Genomic DNA, 26,390 nt, shown 5'->3' with positions numbered 1-26,390 from the left:
TCACAGACGTTGACGGACAGGCCGCTGGGTGGCCTCCTGAGAATTTTATTATCCCCTAATGGGCCTAACTGCCTTTTCACAGAGTCTGTAAGGGCACAAGGCGTCATGCTTCAAATCAGAGTCGCTCCTTAACCCTGTAAGAAGATGGCTGTCAAAGAAACACAGGAATCCTGTTCCCCACGTGCTGCAAACCCCAGCTGTGAGCCAGGGCCTCTCAGTTCCACGCAAAGGCTTCCCAGGTGGGTGAGACTAAAGGCGGGGAGCGTCACCACTCCAATCCCTGCTGCTAAACGGTGACAGAACACAGCCAGGTGTGACATACCTGGGGGTTTCTCAGGAGCGTGCGTGCCGAGTGTCAGACCACCCTCACCGCGCTTCTCATCACGACAGAGCTGGGGCTAACACCTCCCTTCAAGGAACGACGTTTATTTCTTGAAAGCAGCATGAGACTGAGAGTGGGAGTTGATAATATGTGGCCTTATGCGAGCTGGTGCAGCACGTTTCCTTAGATTTCACAGGGCGGTGCGATACTCCAGGCGCTCAGGGGGGGACGTGTTCCCATCACAAAACAATTAATAACCGCAGCAGGGTTCAGAATGCAGAAGCAGAGCGAAAGCCCAAATCTCTACCCCGGGGAGTTCTAGGGGAAAAGGCCTCCATCTTTGGGTTAGGGGTCTCATTACTTCTTAGGCTCAACTATCTTTCCCACTCAAGTGTCCTATGCTCCTAATCAAAAAAAAAAAAAATACAGCTTTGGGTCCAGCGGTTCTATGAATAGCCAGTTAGGTCCCTTGGTCTTACACTCAATAAACATGCTTTCACGCAACATGGGGAGTTAGAATAGTGGAATATACTGCAATAAATGGCAAAAATGGCAAACATCTTATACAGTGTTTCCTCTTAGTGTACAAAATCTGATCTACACGTTTCATAGATTAGACACACAATATTACATATTTACAATTTTAAAATGCCTTTAAATCTTAATTTACATGTGTTTAAATAATGTATCTAATATTGAAATATTAACATTGATGTTTTATTGAATAAATAGTACCATATCTAAGTAAATCTACACACATACTCAATGCAGTGATATTAGCTGGGAAAGGATACAGTGATTTGCAGGCTGGACCAATGAACTGCAGAACTACTGAACCTTTCAGACAATTCTTCAATGTCAGTGTAAGCGCTGAACCTTCATGTCCAACAGCAGGACTAATGACCCATGGAATCAATGACCCGTAAGGCTAATAATGCAGGGGACTAATGAACCATCTCCCTTCCCTGAGCCAAAGAGGAAGTGACACCATCGCTCACAGGAAGCAGCCCACCCATCCCGCAAGTAAAGTCTTTTCAGACATTAACAATAAAAACAAGCCACTTCAGCCAATTTGTACTGATAATAAAAATGAGGTGCTATTCTGACAGCTAAGCCTGTCTGTTTGTTTTTAATGATTTACCTATAACCAGTCTCATCCATGTTGTAACTTGTAGAGACCTACCACCTGTCCTTCTACATAAACTCAGGAATGTGACACACTTCCTTTTGCACAGGTCTCAACGGCCAAGACTGTTACATCATCTAATGTAGGCAACCGATGGGGTTGCCTACATTACCCAGACTGCATCACTCCAGGTCCCTGCCCAGCAGAGTGTATGATAGAGGAGTGAGCGGTGTACCTGGAGTAGTTGTACGTGGGCTGGGCCTGCGGCTGTGCAGGCTTGGTCAGCTCGGGGAAGCGGTTGACGGCGGGGGCGGGCTGGGGGGGTGCCTTGCTGTCGAAACTGCGCCGGTCAAAGTAGGACAGCTGCTTCCTGTAGTATTCCTCGTCCTCGTCAGGGTCGTAGTGGTTGGGCCGCACCACGTCATCCGGGGGTTTGGTCTGGGGCTCTGGAGCTCTGAATGGGGAGGGAGAGGGTACACTGGTGAGATCCACAGAACCGCCAAACAAACCCTCTCTCTGTACGCAGCCTCGAGAAACGACAAGCTGGCTGGTACGTTTGTGGCGGCCTGGATTCTGCGCCGTTTGAGAGGCGTGTAATGATGCCAGCGCTCGTTCGCTGCCGGTTCCACCCCAAAGTGGGTCAGCCTATTAATGCCTTTCGCTTGTGTCCAGCTGGTCAGCTGCAGCGCAAATAACAGAAGTGGAAATACGATCTATTTACGAGATGAGATCGGAGGCTACAGAAACCGCCATCCGCATGCATTGTACATCCAACATAATGGACTTCAAAGACAGAAGATCTGCTGCTTCACTGGCTCGCCTTCGAATGGAGAAGTGACGCGTTTCATGTATGCACAGACATTTACCACATTGTATTTTATATCATCCCTACACTTTTTGCGATTTTAACATTACAAACTACTCATGTTGACAGACAAATGATGCAAAAAAGTACATGAAGTACATGAAGATTCAGCATTTAAAACTAGTTACAGAAGATGTGCACCAGGGGGAGCTCTGACATTCAAAAATCAGATGTGAGGGAAAGAATAGTCCACTCAGCTGTGGCAGCGCTGTTCAGAAAACAACATTACTCATCAGAGAAGCACTGCCTGGCATTTCTGCTTAAAAAAAGCATGCTCTTTGAACTACCTCCTGTTCTTCACGCTTGAACATCACTGGAGACCTCTGATTACCTGTAAGCGGTCTTCTCCTGGTCCAGGTGGCTGAGGGAATTGGCTTTGGGAACAGAGCAGGGGGGAATGCTGGGTTTGGGGGGCACGTCTGCCGGCTGCAGAATAAAGGACAAAACCTCTCTCACTGACAGGAACAAAGGAACTTCATTCAGTTCCTGTAAAACATCATAATTAATAACACATATCCAAAGAATCAACCTTAAAATAAATAGTGACTAAAATGTTTTGTGTTAATCAACATTTCATATTGAGATAAACATCATTGTGGTCAGCATGACAAAAATGACACTTTGACATTTTATTCTTTATGATCTGTAAGTGACTCCTTGTGAGTGTTTATATATATATATATATATATATATATATATATATATATATATATATATATATGTGTGTGTGTGTGTGTGTGTGTGTGTGTGTGTGTGTGTGTGCTACCCACCCTGATCCCCGCGGAGTCTCCCGCCTCCTTCCCCCGGTCCACAGACACGGAGCGCTTGTTCTCGAACATCTTGACCCTGGTGAGCACCGACTGCGGCTTCATGGCGGGGTCGTCCTCAGGCTCCTCCCTCGGGGGCGGGGGCAGGGGTTTGGGCGCGGCAATGACCACACCATCACCAGCGGGGGTGAGGGGTTCGGGTTTGGGAGGCGGCGGGGGGGCCTCCGAGTTGAGCATGGGCTCGTACGGGCCCGGCTTGTAGGCGCGGCTCTGGGGCGGCTGGCTGTAGGCCGGTCGCGGCGCGGGGTCGTAGTACTGCTTCGGGGGCTCTGGGGAGTGCGTGGCGGGCGGGGGGTAGGGGTGGGGCTCCGGCTCATAGCGGGGGCGGGAGTCGTACGCCGCAGGGGCGGGCGGGGGCGGCTCGTCGTAGCGCACTGGCGCCGGCCCCGGCTTCCCGTAGCGCGGCCGGGCGTCGTAGCTCAGCGGGGGCTCGTCGTAGCGGGGCTGAGGTGGGCTGTAGTCGCGCTCCGCCCCGCCGTCATAGGGCAGCCGCGGGTTGTACCCGGCGGGGTGCTGGTTCTCGAAGGGCGGGCGCGTCGGCTGGTACCCCGGCGCCTGGGGCGAGGTCTGCTGGTCATAGGGGGACCACTGGTCGTCGTAGTGAGGCACGCGGTTCTCGTAGTGCAGGTGTGAGTCGAAGCTGCGAGACTTTGGTTCCAGGTAGCCGCCCCCGTCGTAGCGGTAGGGGGGGTGCTCGTAATCTCTGTATGGCTGTTCGTCCTGGTATGGGGGCTGGGGGTCGTAGGTCAGGGGCGGTCCCGCCACCGGCGGAGGCTGCTTCAGCGCGTGACTCGGCCTCATCGGCTCCTCCATACCGTACAGATCCTTCTTGTACATCTGCCACGGAAAAATACCAAAACGAACAACACCGCGGTCAATCCCAACACCAAGAGGAATTAATCATTTCACAAAACAATAAATTAATCAAGCAATTTTACAAATAACAGCACAAAGTATTAATACAAGACTGTTAGAGTCCAACGCTGAACAATTAAGCAAAAAAGACTGGAGGAAAACCTGGAACAGAAGACACTAAGAGGCAGCTGTTATTTCTCAATTAGATCAAACAGAAAGCTTATTACTGAACAGCAACTACACATAAAGCAGCCATAATACTTACAGCAAGTCACCGCAGGTGTTACATATTTGTTAGAATACAGTATGACCAAATGAAATCAGAACAAATTGTAAAAAATAAAAAGACAACATGAGTGTAGGGTAAAATGCATATCTGAATGACCTAATAATGTAAATGAAAACTGAAAAAAACCAAACCAAAACGATAAACCAGAGCGTCACTGTGCAAAGTACACACGGAATTCGGCTGATGCTTTAAACCAGTTTAAAATCGGGTACCTGAAGTTTGAAAAGCAGCCTTCCGACAGAACTCACTGTACGACAGGCCAAATCGATTCTTTTACTTAATTAACCTCATATGAACGGAGGCTCTACCATCGACTTTTGACGCCCCCCTCCAAAAAAAAGAGGCCACATTTCAAAGTCAGGGTGGGAACGTAATTAGACAGAGCATGTACAAAATTACCGTCTTCCACATGCAGCTCTCAAATCAGTGAAATTAATGATCCATTCAGTCCGCATCAACTACCACTACCCACTACCACCGCCACTCAGAATAAAAACAAACAGGAAAATGGAAAATCCAAACCAGTGGAGCCATGCATAAAAGTAGTAAGCGACAGTGAGAGCGTGAGGGTCCTTTCTCTCTCTCTCTCTCCGGGTGAGAGCCCACTGTAGTTTTTGGACCTAGCGGGCACCCATCCTCTCTCGTCCCGGCTCTCAGACGCACACAGAGGGCAGAGTGTTCATGCAGGAGCAGGTGGAAAGAAGCGTGGCGATAGACAGGCAGGTAGCAACGGGCCGGGCCAGGCGGGAGGCGGGGGGGCCGGGTCCGGAGGCGGGGGCGGCAGCGGGTACCTTTGGTTCGGAATTGGGCGGTCCGGATTGGAGGGGCTCGTGTGTCGGGGGTTGGGTTAGCTCGGGGGTGGGTCTCCTAAGCGAGCCAGCCTGGGGGCTGGGGTCGCTTTGGGGAGCTGAAGGAGGCTCCTCAGGGCTCATACCAGCTACATGTACAGAGTGGTCGACAGCAGGGGGCGCTGTCACAGCCTCAGGCTGCTGGGGGAGGCAAGGCATGGCGGGAACAGCCTCTGCTTTCTGTGAAGTGGTGTTCAGAAACGTTTAATGCATGCGCTGCTGCGGGCGCAAAACTCACTACACTCCTGCTTGCTCTGCTCGCTTCTCTTCTTTCTCTGTCTCATAACGCTAACGGACACAGCAGCCCGCCGCTCTCGGCTCTGATTAAGAAATCGCTCTAGGAGATCAACGTCATGTAAGAATTAGCAACAGGACAACTTTCTGTTGTTTACTTCGACTGGTTCCAGTTTAATTCTAGATTACAATACAACTTTTTCGCTCTCTTTTTTTTTTAACACATCAAATGACAAACTTTGGATATCATGTTGGCTTTTTCACCCAGATAAATACATTTACAGCAATATGGTTAACACTGACAAGTTCCAACATGCACACAATACTTTCTGGTAAGACATCAGTCTGAATTCACAAGTGAAACAGCTAGGGAGACCACACGGTTGGGTACCATTACAGACAGTTGACAGAGACAAAGCTTTTACCCCCCCCCCCCCCCTCCCCCCACCCCGATAACAACAACTACAAAGAACAACATCGACAGACATTAACAGCGACAGTCAAACAGAGGTCACAGAGGCTCCTGTGTAGGACAGCCAAGCTTACTTCGAGAGGAAATAGAAAGAAAAAATAGAGGAAGGTGAACACACGCACACTAACAGTACGGCCACAATTTTTCTTCCCTTCTGTTTCTCTTCCGACGCTAGCGTTTTTTTCCTGTTTCTTTTTTTTTTTTGTGTTTTTAATAACGACCTCCTTCAATAGCGCCTCCAAAACACCCTTCTCACGCACACCACCGCTTCCAAACAACAGGGCAGGCGGACGGCTCTCAGAAACGGTACCTGCTGCGGTGCCGAGGACTTGAACCCGGCCGGGTCTATCCGGTTCAGCGGGTCCGGCTGCACGGCGTGCTGATAGCCGGCGTAGCCGGGCGGGTCCTGGATGACGGGCGGGTCCTGGCGCACGGGCTCCGAGGAGCGGGTGATGGCGGGCTCGGCGGGCAGGCCCACCTCGTCGTTCAGCGTCTCGTCCAGCTCCTGGTCGGTGTAGGCGCCCCCCTCCGTGTCTGTGTCCTCGTAGTCCGAGGTGTGCCGGCTGTCCGTGCTGTACATGGAGTACTCGCTGCCCGGCGCCGACAGGTACGACAGCCGGTCGTCGTGCAGGTCCAGGTCGTCGTCGGGGGCGCCGTCCGCCTGGGGGGAGGGGGGTGCGGTGAGAGGAGAGCACGGGGGCGAAGAGAAGGAAAGTCGAGGATAGCAGGTCGAAAAAGGAGGCAGTGGCATTTGAAAAACAAACAATAAAAACAGAAGACAGAAATCAATAATCAATAATAAATAAAAAAATTGACACTGTCTTATTTGAATTCCATTAGTCAGAACATGTACAAGACACAGAACATCTCCAACAAATCTGGAAAAGAAGCTGGTCTAAAATGAATCTATCTATGAAACATGGTTTTATGTATGTAATTTTCATATTCTGCCATGGTAGCTAAGAATAATTAGACTTATCTAATAACACTTAAATATAAATAATAATGTATTGGAAAGTAAAGACACATAAAATACACATGCATTTCACATTAAATGGCACTTTCAGAGTGCAGGAAATGTCACCACAATTCCTGACCTTATATTCCTAAAGGTGAGGCTGTATTACAGCTCTACTGTCGTCGGCATCAGACACAGGTATTTAAACAAGCTGCTAACTCTTTTGTATCAGGATACAAAGTTTTCTCTGCATGTTAAGAGAGGGTAGGGCTATGGCTCTGGGAAGCTACAGGCCCCCAGAGCTGCCTGCTTTCACATTCCTTCATCACAGGGAAATGGCAAACAGCAGACAGCTCCTAACAATTCTGTCTAATCAAATGGCCAAAATAGAGACGGAGGATGTCAGCTACTTCAACAAGGGGGTGGGGCATATGGCTACTCAACCAGCCAGAGATGCTGGGTAACTGTATTTGTCTGAGACAAGATTGCTGCATATTTAGCTACGTTTGCCAGTACCAGTTCTGGAGGATTTAAGGAAGTCCCTGTTGTTAACGCTGTGAATGACTCACCTTGCCCTCTGAAACCCACACCAGCTGGTTCTGCTGCTGTTGGATGGTCTCCTTCAGAGCTCCATACCACCCGTCATTCATGCTGTTCATGTTGATGGTGGCTAGAGGAGGAGGAAGAAAAACTCGCATTAAGGAATAAATCAGACTTAAAGTGAATTTGATGTGCACATTTATGGGGTTCTGGAACTTGGCACTGCTGGTTTGATTCCCAGACAGGCTACGGTTGGGCGAAGTACGTAACAAACTGCCTCAGAAAATAAGCTCAGCTGTATAAATGTACAGCATGTACTGTAAGCTATGCAGGTCTCTACATAAGAGTGTCTGCAAAGCAAATGTACTCTAAGCAAACACTGCAGGTTAGAAGGACAAATTCAGGTTGGACATCTCACTCAAGGGCACAATGGCAGTGTGCTCAGTCCTACAACAGTACTAGGTGGAGGTCACCCCTCTAAGCCCTTACATTTTACCAAAAACTGGTCACTATGAAAGAAAGGACAGGTTTTAATTTTCATGCCCATGTGGAATAGCAGGCCTGTCCACTCTGAGCTTGGGAGACGTGCTGTCTGCTCCCCGGTCCCTGTCATCCCCCTGCAAGCCTCACTTTACAACAGGCAGATGCTAAAAAATGAGGAGCGCGTCACATTTCACACACGGGCAAGGCATGCTGGGAATGCCCAACAGTGGCGTTATTCCTGCGAGAGCCTGCTCACGGGGGACGTGGGAAGGGAGGATGGAGAGACGCAGGAAACGATGCACTCAGCCCCCACGGCAGGCCCCTCCCCTCTCCCCCTCCCCTCCCCTCCGTACGATACTCACTGGTGAAGAGGTGGTGGTTGTTCTTCCTCAGCTTGAGGGCGCGCTCGTACAGCTTGCGGGCGCTCTTCCTGGACTCGGGGCACAGCCGCGTCCTCATGTTCTTCACCCCCTGCTTGCTGTCGGGGTTCAGGAACACCACGATGGGGTACCACTGCGCGTAGTTCAGCCGGTCCACCGCGTTGGGGGTGATGTCCAGCACCGCATGCTTATCCTGTAAGAAGGAAAGGCCTTCTGTTTAGTGTGTGTGTCTAATATGTACTTGTTGGGTTAGTTAGCTAGCAAGGGTGACGAAGAGACGAAGGCTGTCAAAGCAGTCTGGACAGTAATACGTCTCAGGATGCAGGGAGCTGCAGAGTCTGAGCGATCGGGTCACACAGGGATCCTCACCCGGTCGATAATCTGCTTGATGGTGTGGAGACGGATGATTCCGGAGCTGCGCTGGTCCGTCCCGGCGTCCCTGGGTTCACTCTCTGCAGGGGGGACAAAAGTTAAAGCGTTCCCTTTTTCTGCTAAAACCAGTACATGCAAGTGTATGACACCCTTCCTGTGATTTGAATTTCCCATGAGTACACGTATAAGCACAACTAATATTCATCGTTCATTGGTCTTATGTTTTTATCTAAAATCTGTGTTATGAGTTTATCCGATAAGACGACAACTATGGTGATACATACACTCCGGTGCATATTTTATAAAGATGCAGAGCACACAGGATGTATGTTACTGGGAATAATTACTTCTGTGAACCAGTGTGAAAGCACGAACTATGGTGGAGCACTGCACATTCAAAAGATACAGTACTGTTTATTATTTAATCTCGTCAGATCTCTTAACAAGCAGACACAGTACTGCAGGGCTCGTGGCTTTCACATCAGAGGCCTCTGAAGCCCCCAGCTGTTGCTGATGCTGAGAGGAACGGACACCACAGGAAGCCATCATATACATTGCCCTCCACAGCACGGAGGATGCAATCAGTACCAAGCTGGCTCCTCAAAAGAGATACCAGAGTAACTGTTATAGAAAATGGCTTCATCTACCCCAGCCTTCTGAACATGTTCAGAGGCCCTCCGACAGTGAGAGCCGAGAGAACAGCCTGTAAACTGCTACTGCACTTTTAATCTTTCTTACAGATTACAGCCCAGAGCAGCCATTCTCTCTTTAATGCTTACAAGCCTTAACAACTAAATACTCATGCCATACACTGCAGAGAGCTTTGATCATGAGATCAATAATCTTTTATGTTCCAATATATAGGCCTATATGTATATTGATTTAAAAGAGATGGCAGTTAAAAAGTTCCACATGTAACCATGCATATGCTGAATCAGACCTGACAAAGGCATCTCTGATAGAGCAGCTATGACAGAGCTTAACAAACATTAATGGAACCGTTTTGTGCCGTCAATGACTGCATGACTCCTGCTTTCCTTGCAAGAACATTCCCTTCTTAAGGCACCCTAATATATCATATATACTAACATCCTCCTCCCAAGACAATTCAAATGATGACTCCAGCTCACGGTGCTTAGCATGGTCCTCAGTATGGTTGCAGATGTGTGTAAGCTGCAGGCTGTGCTTGGTTGCAGTGTTATGCAATGGTTCTATGCACGGTTGCTGCAGCTCTCCATACTGGGTCTGGCTTTGGCTGACAGAACTCTTAAGCACAGCTGGAGCTAACTGCATTGTAACTGTGCACAATGGTTCTAGCTGAGTGTCTTCTTCCTGTGCAGTCCGTCTGCACCTGTGTGTAACAGGTAAGGCTTCCCGCTGTGCGCGACAGTCCCGATTCCCTTTACATGGGAACACCGGTGCGAGACGAAAGGAGCCGAGGCTCAGGCTACTCACTCGCCAGCTCAAACAGGTCGGGCTCCTCTCTGGCCAGCTTCTCCCGCGCCACGTCAGCGATGGGCCCGAAGATCACCACAGGCCTCAGGAAGCCAGCTGACCAAACGCACAGAGCATAGTCAGACCGGGCCCACACCGGCACTCGCACGAATACACAACGCACGAACATTCACGCGCATACATACGCGCTCGCACACACTCAAAACACATGCAGGCACAGTCCCGTGTGTGCACGGCACACACACACGAACGGCGCTCACCCTCTCTCAGCACCACCCTCTCGTAGGCCGGGAACTTGGTCTGGACTGGCTGGGCAGAGAGGTCCTCTCGACTCTTCCGTAGGTTCCTCTTGGAGCTGCGCAGGCCGCGGAACCTCCAGAAGTCCGCGCGGTCGCCCCCTGCTGTTTTGGGGAGGGTGTACTGCACGCTGGACAGCTGCTCCGCCCTGTGGAGGGAGGGAAGAACGTCAGCGCTGCCGGCAGAGCTTTCGGTTCTAATCTGCCTGTTCAGTGGAGCTGATCTGTGCAATATTCTCTTGACACTAGAGTTCAAATGAGGCATTTAATGTTACGAAGCACTGTATGTAACTAGATATGGATTTCATATGAGGTATGTAACTAGGTATGGATTTCAGCACTTGAGGCATTTGCTGTGTGGGAATCAGTCAGAAACGGTGTAACTTTCTCCTCTGTCCCCTCACTACAATTCAAACAGCACTGTCCTTGTTTGCTCAGCTGACATCTGGAGCGACTCGACAAAGAATGTCTGCTGCTCAGAGGGCAACTGTACTGCGTTTCACCCAAAGTGCTCCTCTCTGTCCCGCAGTTTTCCCGATGCCAACAATCAGCATGTTACTGCAGCAGTCATTAGATCCTACTTGGCTCAGCTAAAACTCACAACAGTGAACGAATTCAGGCTGCCTGAGCTGCTGCAGAGAGGGGCAGGATGGCTGTCTGGGGCAGCGTCGGAGGAGGGGGACGTGTGTGTTAGAGCGGCTCATTGTGCTTTTCACACAGCGTGAGTGTTGGTTCATCTTCCTCTTCACCTCCGCGGGGGCAGCTCTATCTCAATAAGGCCAGAAGCTATTTGGGCAGGTTGAGAGCTGCTTTTCTATTAATGTTATTCGTATTCCCTCTCAGGGATACAGCAGCGCTCTGCTAAAGGATCAGGCACTAGAGAAATATGAGGCTCACGGAGCGAAGATGTAAAGGCTTTCCCACAGAAAAGCTGAGTTCTGTCAGCAGAACAGGAGGGCACGGGTGGAAATTCCTTACAGGTGAATCTCACAATGAGACAAGATTGTACTTTTCACATGCAGAGTTATTACTGCATGGAACAGCTTACCGGGACTTCCAGTGGAAGCACCCTTGTATTGTTCGAGACAAGGCTTAACAGAGCTGCACTTTGTGCTACAGACAACGTGAAGAGTTGAAATAGGCTGACTGTCTTTTTCTTGTCTTTAAGCATTTTCATGTTCTCTGAAATTCTCTTTGCTTCTTTACTCAATCACCTCACAGTATGCTGAGTCTTTAAACATTACACCACACCCACACCTTTCTGTAAGCCCCGGCCTGCTGTGAAAGAGCAGCCTTGTCTCAAGCTACCCCAGCCTTCCCGGAAGGGTGCGGAGGAATGGGGCCGCACCTGTTCTTGTTGGGAATGATCCCTCTCTCCACCTCCTGGTGGTTCTTGCCGATGCGGATGGCCAGCCAGGAGCCCAGCTTGCCGTTGTACAGGGTGTCCACCACACGGAAGACCTCGCCCTTGTTGAAGCTCAGGCCGTAGGGAGACTCCTTCTCGTACTCGAAGTGGGTCCGGATGTAGAACGAGTCGCCCACGTCCGACTCCACGATCCGCCGGTACACTGGAGGCGCGGAGAAGGAGCAGGATGGATGCAAAAGACAAAGAGAAAGAGCACAGAAAGTGAGAAGAGGCCTCCGAGAGACATCAAACTGTAATGGAGGAGAGAGCTGCTGCAAGGCATGTGCCGGGGTGTCACGGTGTCAGAGGGCTGGAGTCATCGACTGCATGGGCTTTCCTGCCACTTCCTCATCACTCTCTCCTGCATCAATCAGTCACTACGCTTTGAATATCAATCCATGGCGTATTGAACAGCTGTGATACAATGCACATACTGATGCACACATGATCACATACATACAATATACGAACAGACACCAACATGTATTCAGCCTGTGTTGGTTCAATAAAATCTCTACTATTGAAGTGTCCACTGCATTCCCCTGAGGTAACTGGGGCGGGACTCGGTGGAATCTGTTGAATATATCCCATGCATCTCTGTCATGAAGAATCAGGCTGCCCGACACTCACCATCTTTCTTCTTCTGGGCCAGAATGGTGACCTCCTCCCCTTTGGGAAGGTCGAGGAGGAAGAGCACGGCCTCTTCTCGGATGATGTTAGCGAAGTCCACATTGTTTACCTGCGGAGAGAGAGAGAAGGCCAGAGCGTTCAGTCAACAGGGAACAGGGCCGTTTCGCTGAGACCCCCACGATGATCAGTGGGTCGGAGGGAGTGTGAGCCCTGACGGTCTGTTTTCCCCCCATTATTCAGAGGAGGGCCCAAAAAAAAACAGCAGAGCCGCTTTTTTCTTTTTCATTCCTTGTTTTTTGGCAACTTGAGAAAGGAAAGCCAGGGATCAGGAAACAGCGTCCTTGAAGCGTGGCCACTTCTTGGAAACCGAGCGCCGTTTGTACAGACGAGAGCTTTGAGAAAGAAAAAAAACAAAAACAGACTTCGCACACAATGACATCCATTTCTGAGAGCACCGGAGAGCGGCACAATGAATGTTTGTTTTGTTAAAATGTGTGCGATAATAAACGAGAATAGTGGCTCTCCCTTTAATGTGCGGAGCCCTGCAGACAATGCTTCTCCAGAGCTAAAGGCCAGCAGGGCAGGGGGGGGGGGGTGCACCACGTACAACAATGACCAGCATTGTTCTGCAGCTGGACACACCACCGCCACACAAACAGCATCACGGTCAAAAGCCAAACGCTGGCTCACACCATCAAAATGCCTTTCACAGTGCTATTTACGCTAACTCTGGCCACATGAGGGGAATGTGGGAGGCAACGTGGCCGCAACGAGAATGAGTCAACAACAGAAGCTCGCGAATACACCTACGCTAATGGCATGTTACGAAGCGCTATGTTACACTCGTGGCATGTTTCAATGTGCTACGCTGTGTTGGTGACAAATTTTAATGAGCTATGCTATTCTGGTGACATATTTGTGGAATTACATTCAATGAATCATGAAGTATGGACAGCTGCCAGCTGAAATTCATCCCAAATACTTTCCTGCACCACAGCAGCACAGATACATACTTCTCCCCTTCACGTCAATCCACGACATGTTCAGATTTGTAATCATATGATACGCGTGATGAGGTTGCCTGCATTAATATTTCTGAATGTGCTACAAGATGAGGCTGCCTCCATATAGTGTACACCAACCCGAGCTGACAAAACGCATCAGAGCAGGGAAATCCATTCGGTGGATATTACAGCCATCGCTGTTCCAACGGGACAGATTGTGCTGAATATGAAGAGAGAGTATGTACCCTGAGAATCTGGTCGCCCTCCTCCAGGCCCTCCTTGGCAGCAGGGCTGTCCTCCAGCACTCCCGCTACGAAGATGCCCACGTCGTTCCCTCCGGCCAGACGCAGCCCCACGCTCTCCCCCTTCTTAAACTTCACCAGCTTCATGCTCGGTCTGAGAGAGAGGGACACACACGCATTAGGAGACAGGACGCCACGGCCGCTCTCCAGCTTTCTGACTGCAGCTTCTGGGCTGAGAAGTTACAGGAGGAGAATGAGAAAAGGATTATGGGTAGCACCTCAGAATGCTGTCATCATGGGCAGCGCTGGGCACAGGGGCGTCAGAGGGGCTCACAGGAAGGTCCACATCGGGCTGGCCAGGCTGGGCGTACACTGGTTTGGGCTCTGGGGACACAGGACACATATCTGTCACACAAGTGCTGGGCGACTGGCACACTAAGAGGACCTCTGCATCCGGACAGGACTCAAAGACACACACACACACACACACACACACACACACACACACACACACACACAGTCTGCCCCCGCTGATGGAGGTCGACAGAAAAACACCAAGCTGCTCCAGGCTGGACAACTGTGTCAGTGCCAATCTGCCCATGTTCACATTCCACTTTACTGCAGGCAAACCCAGTCATACTTTTTTAAGCAAAAAGAGGCCAAATGAGAACAGTATGTGGAATGAATGTCCTCAGTCTTTCTTACTCTAACTTTGAGAGACCTGACCCACCACTTGCTGGCTGGAGAAGCTCCGTATCAGCAGCATGGAGTAATGTGTAAATCAAGGCAGAAATAAAGAAACTTCAAAAACGTGCTGCGCTGTTAGTGACTTATGTGCATGATAAACAAAGAAATAAACCTGGATTATGCCTCAACAGAATTACGGTACTCGGCTTCTGGGACAAAAAGGGAGTTTAAGGCTTACAAAAATGGATTATTTCTATTCATTAGATTTTTTCCTTTTTTCTCTGTCCCCCTGGGGAACAGGCCAGAACACATCAGTCCAGTTGTAAACTCCGTGACTCAATGTCCCTCGTGTTCCAACTGTGGATAAAAATGATTTCTAAAATTCTTGCCACAGGATGGGCAACACGTCACAGGAGCTGGACGAGTGTGGGACTTCTGGGGACAGGGGGTTGCGGTCAGGGGCGGGTTAGGGTGGGACGGGACGGATCACACCAGAGGTTGGTCCAGCGCTGACCCTAGTGGTGTCACAGCCTCACCAAACTTCAGTGCCCTTTATCCATATGTCACCAATACCAGGGCTGCAAAGGTAGGAGCTTTCATAGAGAGCCGATGGAGCTGTGGTCCTCATACAGGGCCAGGGTTGGGGCTTGGTGGTGTGAGGGATGGGGGCTGGAGGTTAACAGGTAGGAGACGTCCCTGCCCGGGGTGGGGGTTAACATGTAGAGGGCATCCCTGACTGCGGTGGAGTGGGGAGAGAGAAAGGGCACAGCAGAGGGGGGGGGGGTGGGGGTCCAGGATTTTGGAGAAGAGGTGGGACAGGCTCGGAGCATGGCGCGTCTCGTCGGGGCCCTGACCTGGCAGCGGGGGAATCAGTGTCTCCTCTTTGGCCCCGGGCTGTTCGGCTGGCTTGGAGATTAGCGCGTCCTCGGCTAATTTAACAGGAGTTGAAAGTGCCCCTGGCTTTGAAATCCTCTCCTCCTCTCGACTTCTGTGGCTAGAGACAAAAACATTTCAATTCTTTTTTTGTGCTTGGCTGGTGGCTTGCTTGTTACTTTGCTCATGAACTGTCAAGTTAAAAACAGAAATAATGATGACAAACCATAACACCACATGGAGATGAAGATTCTCTGGGATTTCCACAGAAGAACAATGAAAAATGTACTCTAAACACGTGAAGCACAACTTGCTTAACTTCCTGTCATTAATATATCAATCAGTAAAACAGAAAATACTGGATGACATGCTGTGGAACTCAATAAACACAATGCAAGAGGTTAAACACCGCACTGTCAACTCTCTCCAGCTTCACCACAGAGGGGCGCTGTTCTTAGCCACTTCAAACACAAGTGCACCAGACCAGCTTCCTCTAGGAAAAGGCTACCCTTTGCTGCTCACTGAAACGCCTAAAAATAATGGACTCAAATCCTTAATAACTCCAGGAATGTGCGAGGGAAAGAAAAGCCCTGCTGTAAGCCTCAGGGCTGCCTGCCGAGACTGTGACCTGTTGGGTGAGGAGCACGAACTCCAGCTCTGCTGTGGCACTGCCAGCGGAATCGGCGGCCTTTGTTTTCTAGCACGACGCTTAGCTGGCGCTGAGAGGTTAAAGCGACCTACAGGGGAATCGGTACGGCGGGACTGATAAGGACCCTGCAGCAGAAATGAGGGTGGAGAAACAGGAAGCAGTAAAGGTAAAAAATAAATAAGGAGAGATGGTTATCTGGGCCCTGGTCTGAAACAGCGCCGGAGCCACCGGCCCTGAAGGTCACAGCTTCGCCTCCCTTGCCTTTCGACCTCCGTGTTTACAACAGCAGCTGATCTTGAGCGATAGAGTCCGCCGCAGGTGCAATTTACTGTGAGGCCTGCGCTGAAAACCGTTTCACAAAGTAACCTGAGACGGTTTAAAACTACAGCACTGACATAGTGGAAAACACCTACGATTCTGATTGGGAGGGTGTGTACTACAAACGTTCTGCTAACCGTAATAACCTCCGCTGTCGCAAATTGTTTTCACACCAACCGTCGACCCGTGGGCCTTAAACGTGGCCGACCGCGCTTTAACGCAGGCGTGCCCGGACGGCCGGAGCCCCTTTTCGTGAGCTCAGGCAGCCCCTCTGCGAGGGGCGAGGGACGGAGGCCGAGTCTCTGCTCTGCAGGTGCGGTGGAGCCCCCGCTGCTCGGCGCTGGAGCGGAGAACAATGGGGAGCATTCCAGACCGGTCACATGACAGCTCGCTGGCACACAGCTTCGGCTGGCACACGGCGGCCCTTTTTCACTGGAATGCGGAGGGAGTGGTGGCCCGCAAAACACCGGCCCCCTCCCTCTGTTAGCATGGCAACAGACAATGCACGGAGCTGAGTCGCAGACCAACCACGTATGGCTCCAGATCGAGCAAACCAGGAAAAAAAAGCTGTTTTACATCAGTTAAATCTCCTTTGGAAACTGATTACTGAGTACCTGCAACTTTTCAAAGCGATGCCGCTTAACATGAGCTCTACTATACCAGCAATATGACACTTCCCACCCATCCAGAAGGTCACTTCCCTGTTAAACAGCTAAAGATAAAACCCGGCTAGAGGCCACACAAGCAATTTAGCTCTCTGTGATATTGGTAATTGGTAGCCTTTTCAGTGAAGACTAAAAATAAACTGCGTTGCTGATTGCAGGCTAATCAAGACAACACCGTCTGAAGCGAAGCCGGTAATCACTGGTTTGGAGAAGGGCAGGCAGGGGCCCCTGTCCTAAATCTCCCTCTATCAGGACAGAAGGGTGCAAATAAGCCAACCATTAACAGCAAGTAAATTCCATCTTCTGTCCTCTCACGACTACATATCTACTCTCTACACTCAGTGAAAAAGGGAGTTGGGTAAAGGAGGAGCTAAGTCACCTTCTCTCCTCAGCCACTGTCTTCTTGCTCACAACTAGTTTCACACCTTCATTCACCACAATAAAACAGCAATGTGGTTGCAATGACCATAGCTCCCCTCTCCATCTATGGTTCTTCCCCTTATTTCCAACTCTTTTATCTATTTTTACAATATGCAAAGAATATAAGAATTTGAAATGGCCTTGAAGAGTCTCAAGCTCACTTCACATTCAGATTATTTCTCATTTCTTCCTCTTACTTTGGTCTGGAGCCATTTTAGTAACACTAAGGTATCACTGCACAGTGATAATAAAAGATTCTGGGAAGAAGCAAGCTTTGGACCCACAGCCAAAAAAATAACACACTTCTTGTGTTTATTCAAGGGAAAGAACAACACACAAATCTGAAGACTGCAGCAGCCTATGTCGCCTGATGCACACCAAACGTAACACTCTTCGGTGCCACTTGACAAAACTGAATGCTGCCCACAGTGATTGTTTCCACAAACGAGCAGCTTCAAAGCCTCTCAACAAATCAGATTCATCTATAAAAAAAATCACACAGAAAAACAGTACACGAATGCTTAATCCTCTCTCAGTAATGCTGGGTTAAAAGGCTAAAAAAACACAGCAAAGGCAATCTCAGGAAAAATTCAGCAAAGGCATACACTACGGCACAGTAGCTCTAGCTAAGTCCAAGAACACATCATCAGATTTTTTTTGTTAGCAGCATAACGGTGCACAACACAAGCAATCTCTTCCTCCTCTATCAGTTTCCACATAAATCTTTCAACAGTGTAAAAAAAAAAAAAAAAAAAACACAACTTCACAACTAAACCTGTAACAATAAATGGCATTCCATGAACGGGTGTTCCACTGCAAGGCACTCTGGGTAATGTGTCAACACTGTGGGTGGGGGGGGGCAGGGGGGGGACACGGCGCGGCACAGGAACACTGACCCAACTCCACGACACTGTGGGCGGCTCACCTCCCCACGAACACCGACATGCACAGGCCTCTCCGCAAACCGCCCAAACCCAACACTCTCCACGGCATCAATACTCAACGACATGCTGCTTTCAGGGGACACGAGCCACGAGTCTGCACTGGTTTCACCCATGCACACACACACACACACACACAATCACACACGGACACACATACACACACACACACACGTCAATGCAAGGCCTTATCCACGGCACACCACCTGGACGCACCAAAACTGCCGGACGAGTGGAGAAAAAAAAAAACGACGTTAACACACACACTGGGTAGCTTGGAGTGCATGTGCGATGCGTGCCGGGCTCTAGGCTGAAGTAGGCGTACCACAAACAACTACTGACACACAATGGGACACTTACAGCGGAAGGATTCTGTGTAAGAATGAACCTGCAGTCCTGCATCAAAACAAGAATCGTTATTCAACACTTGACGGTAGGCCACGACTGCAATAAATAACACCAAGGTTATTAAAACGGGCTTGGTGACAAACAGGCAGCTGTAAATAACAGAAAAAATAACCCCCCCTGTCCCCATGATCAATCATGGCACCAGGTCAAACCCCTTCTAATGAACTAATGATTTTTGTGTCATTGCTTCGTATCGCCATAGCTGGCAATCGTCTTAAATGTTTTCCATTGTATAGGAACCTGGTTGGACGTGCATCAAACGGATTACGCAGGGCCTTCAGCTCATTAACTGGACCTGCCGTCATGAGGTCTTGCCTGTGATATTAGCAACCAGGTGGATGCAATCTTTTCCTTCTCCATTGTACAGCTGCTTATCTGCGTCTGTGTTCAGAGCGGGAACGTAGCTACAGTACTGCGGGGAATCTAAACGCTATCTACAGGGTGGTCTAAGTGAACTCGCTCTAAGATGGGAAGATATACTGCTCCCTCCTTGCTGGTTTCGGATTTAATGAGCTCAGATAAACGGTCTGAGAGAGGGGAGGGGGAAAAAAAAGGTATCTGGAGAAAGCGGTCGAGAACGCGCCCCGCGGCGTGGAAAGCCGACTTGGCGGGCGGGGGTGCAGAGGTTAATAATTACGGGGGGAAACAAACACCGGAGCTGCTTTTTGGCAGAGCGGATCCTTCAGGGTTCAACCCCCGCTGAAGCCGCGGGCGCCGCATCTGGGACATCAATCCACAGTCACGTTAATTGCCGTGACGGATCGGCGGGGGGGAGTTGGGGGGGCAATGATTAACTTCCCGGGCTCGCTCCAGCCTCTGGCGTCAACAGAAACAGAGCGACGCTCGCAATTTCTCTCCCCGCCTCGTCCGAGAGGAACTGTCACGCTTCTCTCTGTCCGTCAAGCCAATGAATCTACCCATCTACCAGTCTATCTATGCATCTAACTGCTAGTGTTTTTCCAACTAGCAGGCTATGCTGGTTCTCCGCTAAACGTCTGTCAGCTTTTGCTGTAAAAATGGGGCTATTCGGTGCCACAAGGCCAGAGCTGCAACTTACATAAATCTCCAACTGACCGGGTTGGAAGGGAGATGAATGAAAGGGGAAAAAAAAAAAAAAAAAAAAACCAACACAAAATAGTTTGATGGAAAAAACGAATGAGAGAAATGGAGAAATTAAGCACATATCAAACTTATAAGTTAGTATAAGACATGCTAAAGGCTACTCCCTCCCCATGACATCATACATTTTTAACACGTGTGGCAGTTAGAGAGGGTGTGCAGGTTAGATGGAGGGGTATGATTTATTCATCTCTCCTTGCTCCTGCTCTGCCGGGGCAGGGGGTGTAGGGATGCACCCTGCAGGCAAACCGATCTTCCTGCTGTACTGTGGATTGATGAATTCTACCCCAGCACCCTCCGACCCCTGACCCTACCAGAGGCTATTAACTGATTGCTGTGCTAATCCGGGTTCACGGTTCACAGCATTCAGTTAAATTCGCTCACTTTATTTATTTATCCGTAATCATTCTGGAGGGAGGGAAATTCATTTACTCTCTCAAGGAAGAGGTTGAAGATCACACATACACAGTTATAAACAGACACTGGGACTGGTACTGCTAGGTAACTGGTAGCTGAGAGGGTGGGGCGAGGAGGGGGGCGGGGTCCTTACCTGCCGTTGCTGATTGGCTGTGGAGAGTGCCTGGAAAGGTCTGAGGGCTCGGACCGCCTGTCGGGGGAGCGCGACCGACTGCTGCGGTTTCTGTCATGTGATCGATTGGAATGGTCTGATGCCAGTGAATGAATTTCTGAAATGTCTGTTAAAATAAAGGGCGTGTTTACTACGGCATTTCACATGCTGCATCAAAAAGAAAAAACTAAGATTAAAAAAAGCATAAAAAGCATTTTTGTCTGTCTCTCTAGTGTTCTGATAAGGACATCTTTCACAACTAAAAAATATTTTGTTTTAGGCATTTGATTGGTTTTGCAGTAAATTCACAGCCCGCCCCCAAAAAACCTCAGATCTGGCAAAGCACACACCCACTAACATGCAACATCGCTAGTAAGTGCAAATAAAAATCCTACTGCATGCTGGATGGGCTCATTAAAACAATGAGATCGACAGGTTAATGATATTATGCCAAAGCAAGCAGCCCACACTTCAGCTAAATGAAGAGACCTTACTTTCAAAATCCCCCAACAACAATCCGCAGACATATACAAACAAACACTTTTAACGTATGTTCCCATTATCCGTATGGTGACCGCTTTTGGTCTCATGCAGGGGGGACCTTAGGCAATTTGACCATACAGAGATGATCCAGGGAGAACAAATGGGGAAGCTGTGCTTTGTGTGGAGTGACACTTCCTGCCGAGCTGTTAGGAGCTCCAATCTGAGTGAAACGCTTCCTGCCAGCTGGGCTCCTCAGCTCCGATCCCGACAGCCTCGACGGCTTTCCAACGCATCTCCCTTCCCACAATGCTTCGGCACACCCCCTCACCGTCTCTGTCGGAGGCGTTGGCCGAGGGGATGCTGTCGTCCAAGTCGGGGATGTTGAGCAGCGTCGCCCTCTCGTCTCTCTGCACCACCATTTTTAGCTTGCCCTTTGACCTCTCGATCAGCTTCTTAGCGTCTATCAAGGACAGGTTCTCTGTTACAGTGCCATTAATCTGCAGGGAGAGGGGTCAAGAGGACAAGGTAATGAAGCGCAGCAGTTATCCACTGGAAGACTGCTAACTCACATAAACCTTCTCAGACTGGCAAGGAAATTGAAACATTGCCGCAGAAGCTGTCAAACAATTAGGGAAAAAAAGATGTTAAAAGCTACAGTGATATACCGTGAACACACTACTCTAACTTTATCCTTTGTCTTTCTGACGTCCCTTTGGAATGCACGCACTGAGGCATGTGATTGCGATATACATTAAAAAGGTGTCCTGATCAGAGATGAAAAAAGGCTATGATAAAAGTTTAAAAATTAATGGCCTCCTGAGTGTGTATTTCACAGTGCTTTTAGCACTGTCTGTTGTAATGAGAAAAGGAGCATATCATATAGATAATATACTGTATAATGTGAAATCTCCACTTCTTTCCCTCTTCAAATATTTACAGAGGTAGGACAAATCCCCGCCGCAATACATCTTCCCTTTTATATTACCGCTACCTGTGAAATGCTCCTGTAGTGGCTCTACAGTTGGAACTGAAAGACACTGCACTGAAGTGCATGAGGCCAAATCCATTCTTTCAATACAGAACTAATTTCACATGACAACATTATGCAAACATTGTACAGTCAGCTGCCTGACTGTACATGAGAAAATAAAGTAGGGATGTAATTCCTTATTGAGAGAATGACTGGGATAGCTCACAGTGGTGACTTGTGCAGTATGGGTGCAAAGGGTGAGGGTGGCAGAGCGCTGGTGCCCGGTGCCCGGGCCTCCATGGCTCCCTCGCTCACCTTCAGCACCACGTCTCCCTCCTGGATGTTGCCGTCCCGCGCCGCCAGGCTCTCGGGGGAGATGTCCTTCACGAAGATGTGGCTGGCCAGGCGCAGCCCATATTCTGCTTTCAGAGTGAACGACAACAACACAGATGGTATAAGTGGAATACCTGTTACGGTCACACGGTCACTCCCCCCCCCCGACCCCAGGCTCCTGAGCTCTCCGACACCAGGCACTGTAACAATCATACACAGCTGCGTTGCTTCCACCATTCCCATGCTATCATGCCACCTGTTAGGGTCATACATTCCCCCCCTTCACCCCTGACCCCCTGACCCCCTGACCGCCAGCTCCAGCACCATCTGCTACCAGCTACTGTAACCATCATACGCAACTGTACTCAGCCTTCATTCCCACGGTGTCACATTACAGAACATCTGACTGACCAGCAGTCCACTATCGGCACTCAAAGACTGACAGCAATGGCAAATTGTGGTGAAGGTCTATGACATATAACTGATTACATCCACTTAAAGTAAGCACGTGTAAAGTAGGCTCTCACATGGCCTGGGATCACAGCTAAACCATTCACATCCTTTCAAGTCACTGTTAAGAAAAAGAAACATGATTTAACATTATGTTCAGGGATAATAACGCTTATTTGGTCTGCTGACAGCTGCGTGCAATGCAGTAGGTGTGGCTGTAAATAAAGTCTGGCTTTAAAAAGCTTTCACAGTCTTCTGTAGTTAAATGCAGGGATTGCCCCCTGGATCATTTTTCCAAGCGCGTGGGGAGCTTCAGCAAACACCACGGGGACGCAGAGATGCCATCAGAGCCATAAATTCACAGAGCTGTCCTGTCTGTCCGCCCGCCGGGGGGGTGGACCATGACCCCCCGCTGAGCGTACTGTACCCCCACAGCCGCACCTGACGAAAAACCCTTCACAGATCCACTTAGCGGAAAGTCAAATGTGCTGCAACTCGCATGTGTGGATTTTCGCGAGCTCTTTGCTCATAACCACATGCATGCTCTGCGTGACACATCATGCACAGTAATCCATGCAGTGCTCGTGGTAAAGATTGCGCGTGCTGTATTTGCAGAAAAGCTTGAGCATGGTAACGCCGTGCTCGGGAGGCGGACTCGGGTGACTGCCCGTCGCAGCCGGGTCGGACGGTGCACGTGATTGCGCAGGTGCAGTCTGGGCTGCCGTAGACGGGGGCAGCGGGCAGAGAGCGCGGCCTGTCTCGCGCATCACGCCGCGCCTCGTCCTCCGCACGGCCTGCAGCCGCTGGCAGACAGAGACGGGGCTTCACGGACGGGCGGGACGAGAGAGCCTTCACTGCTCATCAGGATCTCAGAGCCACGGCACATCAACAAAATCTGCCCAGCCAGGCCATTTCACTTCTGACACACGGGTGGGTCTGCAGGGCTGCGAGGATGCACTGATGCACAGTCATTGCTAGCCTACAAAAAACTACTTTTATAACCAAAACATCACAGGAAAACAGGGAAATGCCCAAGTGCTCAAAAAGGCAGTAAAGGCTAGCAACGTTCAATCTGACATGTATGTTTATACATGCAAAGGATACATTTATCTATTGAGTCCAAAAAGCTACACCATCACAAAGCACACAAGGGCAAACTAGCCTGTTCTTGCACCGGAGCGCTCACCATCTCATAAGGATGTGACAAGCTTTTTGAAAGCGCATCCTTTAATACTGTCTAAATACTGCAAATCAATAAGAAGAAATCTAAATGATTAAAACACATAGCATGCAGACCCCCCACTCAAAAGATCTTTCCCAACTTTTTGGTGCCCACCTTCGTTCTTGCGGGACTTGACGAGGGTGACTTTGGCGGGGCGGGGGGGCAGGTTGGAGGCGAGGGAGCGGCGGTCGGAGCGGGGCGAGAGGCTCCTCTCGCGGGAGGCGCTGCGGTCCCGCCGGCCGCCGCCCCCGCGCTCGCTCCGCCTGCCCGCCGCCCCGCCCGCTCCGCCGTAGGCGCTGGGGCCGCTGCGCGCGCTCCTGTCCTCGTACGTCTCGTCGTCGTAGCTGTCCTCCTCCTCCTCCTCTTCCTCCTCGTGCTCCGACATGGTCTCGCGGTCGGCGAGCCGTGCCACCGGGATCTGCACCTTCCGTTTCCGCCGGATCGTCTGCGCGGGGGAAAGGGGGGGGGGGGGGGCAGGCCATTACGAGCGAGCCGCCTCACCTCAGTCATCAACCAACTACAGCTACACAGATGTATTCAGGGACTACCACAAACACAACACGCTTAGATACTTGTTAGCATTCATCCCCAGTGTCAAATGCCTTTTAGTGACCTCCCTTGCCTGTGAAAAAGTAAGACTTACTAGTATAGTACAACTACACCAAGCAGCTGATCTGGATAATAAAATCTGATTTCAAGACAACATAGAGCATTCTGTATAAGAAACTGGCCTGGCACTACACCTTCATGGCTGACATTAAGTGTGTTGCTCTAAGAAAATCCACGGTTCAAATTTAAAAGAATGGGGAATATGTATATCTCAACAGAGCCAAGCACAACATGGATGAGTTGTGTGTGACCATACAGACATCCATATGAGCCTCCGCAGGAGCTCAGAGGACAGTCCTTAGCGCTTCCACAGAGCTGCCCCCTGGAAGATTAATGATCCTCACCTTCACTCCCAGCCTCCCCCAGCAGCATCCTACACCACCAGCTGAACATGACAAATCGCCACTAAAGCACTGCCCCCTCAGGCCCCTCCCCCATCCATCCTCCCATCCGTACTGCTGACACGCAATGTCCCTGTGTTTCTTCAGAGCCGCTTCTGCTTCTGCTCTGGAGGACTCTCAGGAATCCCAGTGGGTGATCAGTGAGGGAACAATCAAGTAAGTCACCTAGTGCAATGACGGCAGGGTGCCCCACAGTACGGTACGCACTGTGAGTGTGTATATATGAGTTACGAGTGAGTATGTATGTGTTTGTGTGAATGCGTGTGCATGTAGGAGCGCATGTATATGCGTGTGTGTGTGTGTGTGTATGCGTGTGTGAGTGTGTGTGAGTGTGTGTGTGAGAGTGTGTGTGTGTGTGTGTGTGTGTGCATGTGTGTGAGTGTGTGTGTGTGTGTGTGTGTGTGTGTGTGAGAGAGAGTGTGTGTGTGCACGCGTGTGCTGGCTCCCCCCCCTCCACCACTCACTATTTTCGCATTCTTCCCGCTCTTCCGGAGCTGCTGCACAGCGTACGCGTGCTCTACATTATCCATGGAGACGGCATTGACCATCACGACCCGGTCATTCTCCCTGCAGGTGGGGAATAAGCAAAGAGGAAGATTAATGGGTGACCCTGAGGTGCAGGGCCAGCTGGTGCTCCTGTGGAGGAGAGCTGGGGACTCCTGCTGGCACGAGGCCCGGAGGCCGAGGCGTACAACTCATTTACGGCCAGGTGAGGGGCCCGGCCATTAAAGCTCTACCAGGATGCATTACTACTGCTATATAAATAGCTACCAGCAGATGGTTGCGCCATAGTTTATGAGGGTCAGATTATGGCAATTGGATTGGCTGGTAGCATAGAGCTTGTCTTCCTCAGTTTCACAAACACATATCAGATCACATCACATCACATAATATATTACATCATATCATATCACATCACATCACATATAGTATCATATTAGCATCCACAAACACACAAAAATATCCAAGCTCAGTTTCTGTGCTTTGTATGCTATATATACAAAACGTATGGAGCAACATTAGCTGCAAATGATAAGATCTAAATGATGATAAGACTGGGGTCATCAGAACAGCACTCACTGTAGCAGTCCCTCCGCCGGGCCTCCTTTCAGGACGTCAGAAATGACGATGGAGGTCTCCCCGCTCTGAAAATGAGGGTTATCCCGACCTCCCGAGATGGCTATCCCGAACCCGAACCCTGGCGCCTGCACACAGAAAGGAGAGAGCAGAGCGCTGACTCACCCAGCCAGGACGAGGAGGGGGAATAGAGCAGTTTTAATAGAGGGTAAAGGTCCACTCAGACAGCATGAGAGTGTGTGTGTGTGTGTGTGTGTGTGTGTGTGTGAGTGTGAGAGAGAGAGAGAGAGAGACGGTGCGGGATGGAGGGACATCACAACGTTCAGGTTTGCCAATGTATGCAATATGCAGATGCGTAAGAGGTCAGGAGAGGTCATCCTGAGACATGATTTACATCATTTACATTTACATCCCAGGCAGCTCACATCTGAGCCTCTCCACCCTCAGAGAAGCCTGCACAGGCATCACTACAACATCTTAACCACAGGGCAAATGGCAGCGAGCGTCGGCATTCATTCAAAGCAGAGGCCACGGTGTCACGTCTTCAGCATGGGGTAGTTAGTTTCTGCTGCACCGCAGAGGGTGGAAGATAAT

At 50.0% G+C, this 26,390-nt stretch overlaps 1 protein-coding gene across 14 annotated transcripts in view; it reads right to left on the bottom strand.

Annotated features, from left to right (window-relative positions):
• The window catches only part of tjp1a (tight junction protein 1a), a 121,145-nt gene that overhangs the window by 6,969 nt on the left and 87,786 nt on the right, over positions 1–26,390 (bottom strand). For 7 of the 14 annotated variants that reach the window (XM_036544137.1, XM_036544141.1, XM_036544145.1 and 4 more), the window contains 21 exons: positions 25,800–25,924; positions 25,184–25,286; positions 23,824–24,154; positions 22,020–22,126; positions 21,063–21,231; positions 20,234–20,378; positions 15,145–15,284; positions 13,882–13,987; positions 13,607–13,757; positions 12,358–12,466; positions 11,671–11,890; positions 10,287–10,471; positions 10,027–10,122; positions 8,569–8,651; positions 8,182–8,392; positions 7,366–7,466; positions 6,149–6,499; positions 5,076–5,312; positions 3,084–3,977; positions 2,645–2,739; positions 1,684–1,902 (listed from right to left, as the gene is read on the bottom strand). In XM_036544137.1, the coding sequence (XP_036400030.1) occupies positions 1,684–1,902; positions 2,645–2,739; positions 3,084–3,977; positions 5,076–5,312; positions 6,149–6,499; positions 7,366–7,466; positions 8,182–8,392; positions 8,569–8,651; positions 10,027–10,122; positions 10,287–10,471; positions 11,671–11,890; positions 12,358–12,466; positions 13,607–13,757; positions 13,882–13,987; positions 15,145–15,284; positions 20,234–20,378; positions 21,063–21,231; positions 22,020–22,126; positions 23,824–24,154; positions 25,184–25,286; positions 25,800–25,924 (4,178 nt within the window). The remainder of the gene's footprint in view (positions 1–1,683; positions 1,903–2,644; positions 2,740–3,083; positions 3,978–5,075; positions 5,313–6,148; positions 6,500–7,365; positions 7,467–8,181; positions 8,393–8,568; positions 8,652–10,026; positions 10,123–10,286; positions 10,472–11,670; positions 11,891–12,357; positions 12,467–13,606; positions 13,758–13,881; positions 13,988–15,144; positions 15,285–20,233; positions 20,379–21,062; positions 21,232–22,019; positions 22,127–23,823; positions 24,155–25,183; positions 25,287–25,799; positions 25,925–26,390) is intronic. The other 7 variants (XM_036544138.1, XM_036544151.1, XM_036544144.1 and 4 more) reach the window with 3 other exon arrangements.

Source organism: Megalops cyprinoides, chromosome 13, assembly GCF_013368585.1.
Source record: "Megalops cyprinoides isolate fMegCyp1 chromosome 13, fMegCyp1.pri, whole genome shotgun sequence".
NCBI lineage: Eukaryota > Metazoa > Chordata > Actinopteri > Elopiformes > Megalopidae > Megalops > Megalops cyprinoides.
The sequence above is the reverse complement of the archived record's forward strand: the minus strand, read 5'-3'. Positions and strand labels throughout refer to the sequence as shown.